The sequence below is a fragment of the Musca autumnalis genome, unplaced genomic scaffold, assembly GCF_047663935.1.
Source record: "Musca autumnalis isolate F117 unplaced genomic scaffold, ASM4766393v1 scaffold_1, whole genome shotgun sequence".
Lineage (NCBI taxonomy): Eukaryota > Metazoa > Arthropoda > Insecta > Diptera > Muscidae > Musca > Musca autumnalis.
The window spans coordinates 189,727,638-189,730,014 of record NW_027411644.1 but is presented as its reverse complement, the minus strand read 5'-3'; the positions used below and the strand labels follow the sequence as shown (position 1 = coordinate 189,730,014).

The 2,377-nt window shown below is 39.2% G+C and overlaps 1 protein-coding gene across 1 annotated transcript; it reads right to left on the bottom strand.

The window, feature by feature from the left end:
* Positions 1 to 231: 231 nt before the first annotated feature.
* Positions 232 to 1,032, bottom strand: LOC141391008 (uncharacterized). Its single transcript, XM_073963925.1, has one exon. It carries the CDS (start codon positions 1,030 to 1,032, stop codon positions 232 to 234), a length of 801 nt encoding a protein of 266 aa, XP_073820026.1.
* Between the last annotated feature and the right edge of the window lie 1,345 nt (positions 1,033 to 2,377).

The window sequence follows — 2,377 nt, the reverse complement described above, 5'->3', positions numbered from 1 at the left end:
CATAAACCTTCATGCAGTACCCCCGCTGGCTATAACCGTAGAAAACGAAACCAAATATTTAAACATTGTTATGGACGAAAATAAAACTAAACCAAACGACATAAGGTTATAATATTAAATTTCGTTTATTCACAATCAATCAATTAATTATTAGTCAACAAAACGTCAGAAAAACTTAAACAACAAAAACAATGGTCCTAAATTAACGTTAACTATCACAAACTAATGAGTTTAGACGCGACGGAAGACAGAGCTTGGCAAGTAAGCGTTTTGGGGAGCCTGAGGGGTGGCAGAGCGAACATCAGCAGGCTGAGAAGCGAAGTTAAGAACGGGAGCAACACCACCATTGACACTGTGAGATGAACCGCCCAAGGAATCGTATTGGCTTTGGATGGCACGTTGGGCATTGGCAGCATCTTCAGGGGTACGGTATTTGACAAAGTGAACTTCGGGTTTCTGGTTGTTGTTGCTACCGAGGCTGTTAAGTTTGTTGGCCAATTCACCGAGATCAGCTTGTTTGTTGAGGACATAGATGGCGGTCTTTTGTTGGGCAGCATTCTTGGCCAAAGCGACGGCAGCATCTTCCAAACCTTTGTTTTCGGGACCCTTGATGAAGATGACACGGAGACCTTGTTTCAAGCTGCCGGCAACACGTTGAGCGGCATTGGCATCATCGAATTCACCTTCAGGAGCAGTGAAAGTGTAGAATTCCTTTTCCAATTCAGCAGGAGCAGCAGAAACACCACCACGAACGGAACCACCAAGACCACCGAAGCTGCCAGCACCGCCAAGGCTGCCAGCACCACCGAGACTGCCAACTCCAAAGCTGCCAGCACCGCCAAGGCTGCCAGCACCACCAAGACTGCCAGCACCACCGAGACTGCCAACTCCAAAGCTGCCAGCACCGCCTAAGCTACCAGTACCAGGAGTGAATGATAATCCTGAGTCGGAGTGACCCACAGGCTTGTAATTGTAACCCAATTTATCGGCACAGGCAACAGCCACCAAACACAAGACAATAAAGGCACGCATTTTGTTTATTGTTTTAATATTTTTTCTGTAACTTCTTGGTTAGATCACTAGAAGATGTGACTGGAGAATGATATTGTTAACTCCCGATCACAGCTTCTTATATATGTGTCAAAATAGAATAGACAAAATCTGTAGCGTCTGAGAGATTACAAGCTTCTTCAATGTCAATGCCAACAAACCAACATAATTCATTACTAGAACAAGTTTCGGTTATTAATTGACCCAAATGATGTTGTCTTAAGTTGTTGCCGAGGTTTTTTCTGATTTTTTGCTTTGTTACAAATGCCAGCTTTAATTCTTAGCTTGTTGTTGTATCTATTGTCTTGCCGGCATGGTGGCACGCGATCATTGTCATCCAATATTAACCACAACCATAGAGCCATGAAACATCAAACACCAATTTATAATTATTGAAATACAAACAATAATGATGAACTTGTTGTGTGAAGTTGTCAACATAAATTTTATGCAAATTACCTTTTAGGCACAGTGATTTGAGTTGGAAGTAGATAACATAGGCCATCGTATGGAATATTACATACTTCGTGAAATAGTTTTTAATATTGGAAATTAATGAATAATATTAACAGGTTTATGTGTTCGTTAACGACATCTTATTTATTTTCATTTATCATAAATTACATTAATTGTGGAAGAGTTGATAACCCAACACTTAATAAAACAGTTTAAAATATGCCCGCGATAAGCACGATCTTAAATTTAGGTTACCTCTTAACCTTCCTTCCATTTAAAATTAACACAAAGTCAAGAGTTAATCTTGATTCTTTGTTTATCTAAAGTGGATACCGACCACTTCGTACTGATTGCAAGGGATTTGATATAATAGTGGTTAAAGTCAGTGGCATATATAGGGTCGCGCAACACTTTCTGTAAATTCTAATTTAGAACAAGTACAAAAGCATTAAGGTCGGCTGGGCCGAAATTTTATACCCTCAACCATGAAATATTCGGAATTTATATGGAATAATTATATTCTTTATTTTATATGTTACGAAAGTACCAATGCCCACAATTTAAAGTGGATAAGTTTTTGACCACTGAAACAGTAAATTCCAAAATACATCCAATCTTAATAAAATCCCAAACAAGTAAGAAAGTATCAGTCAGCTGTGCTGACGGAGATATACCCTCAGCCTCTGACAAAAAAGAAGGAAGTACAAATATTATGAGGTGTATAAAATATATTGATTTTGTATCACGAGTTTGTTAAAAAAATTGTACCGCCGTAAAGGGGCGCCAAGGACAACCTGCTGAAAAAAAAAACATCAAAACTCCGAGAGAAGATCTAAAACTTCACTTTTTCCGAATTTTGTGTGGGAGGTAC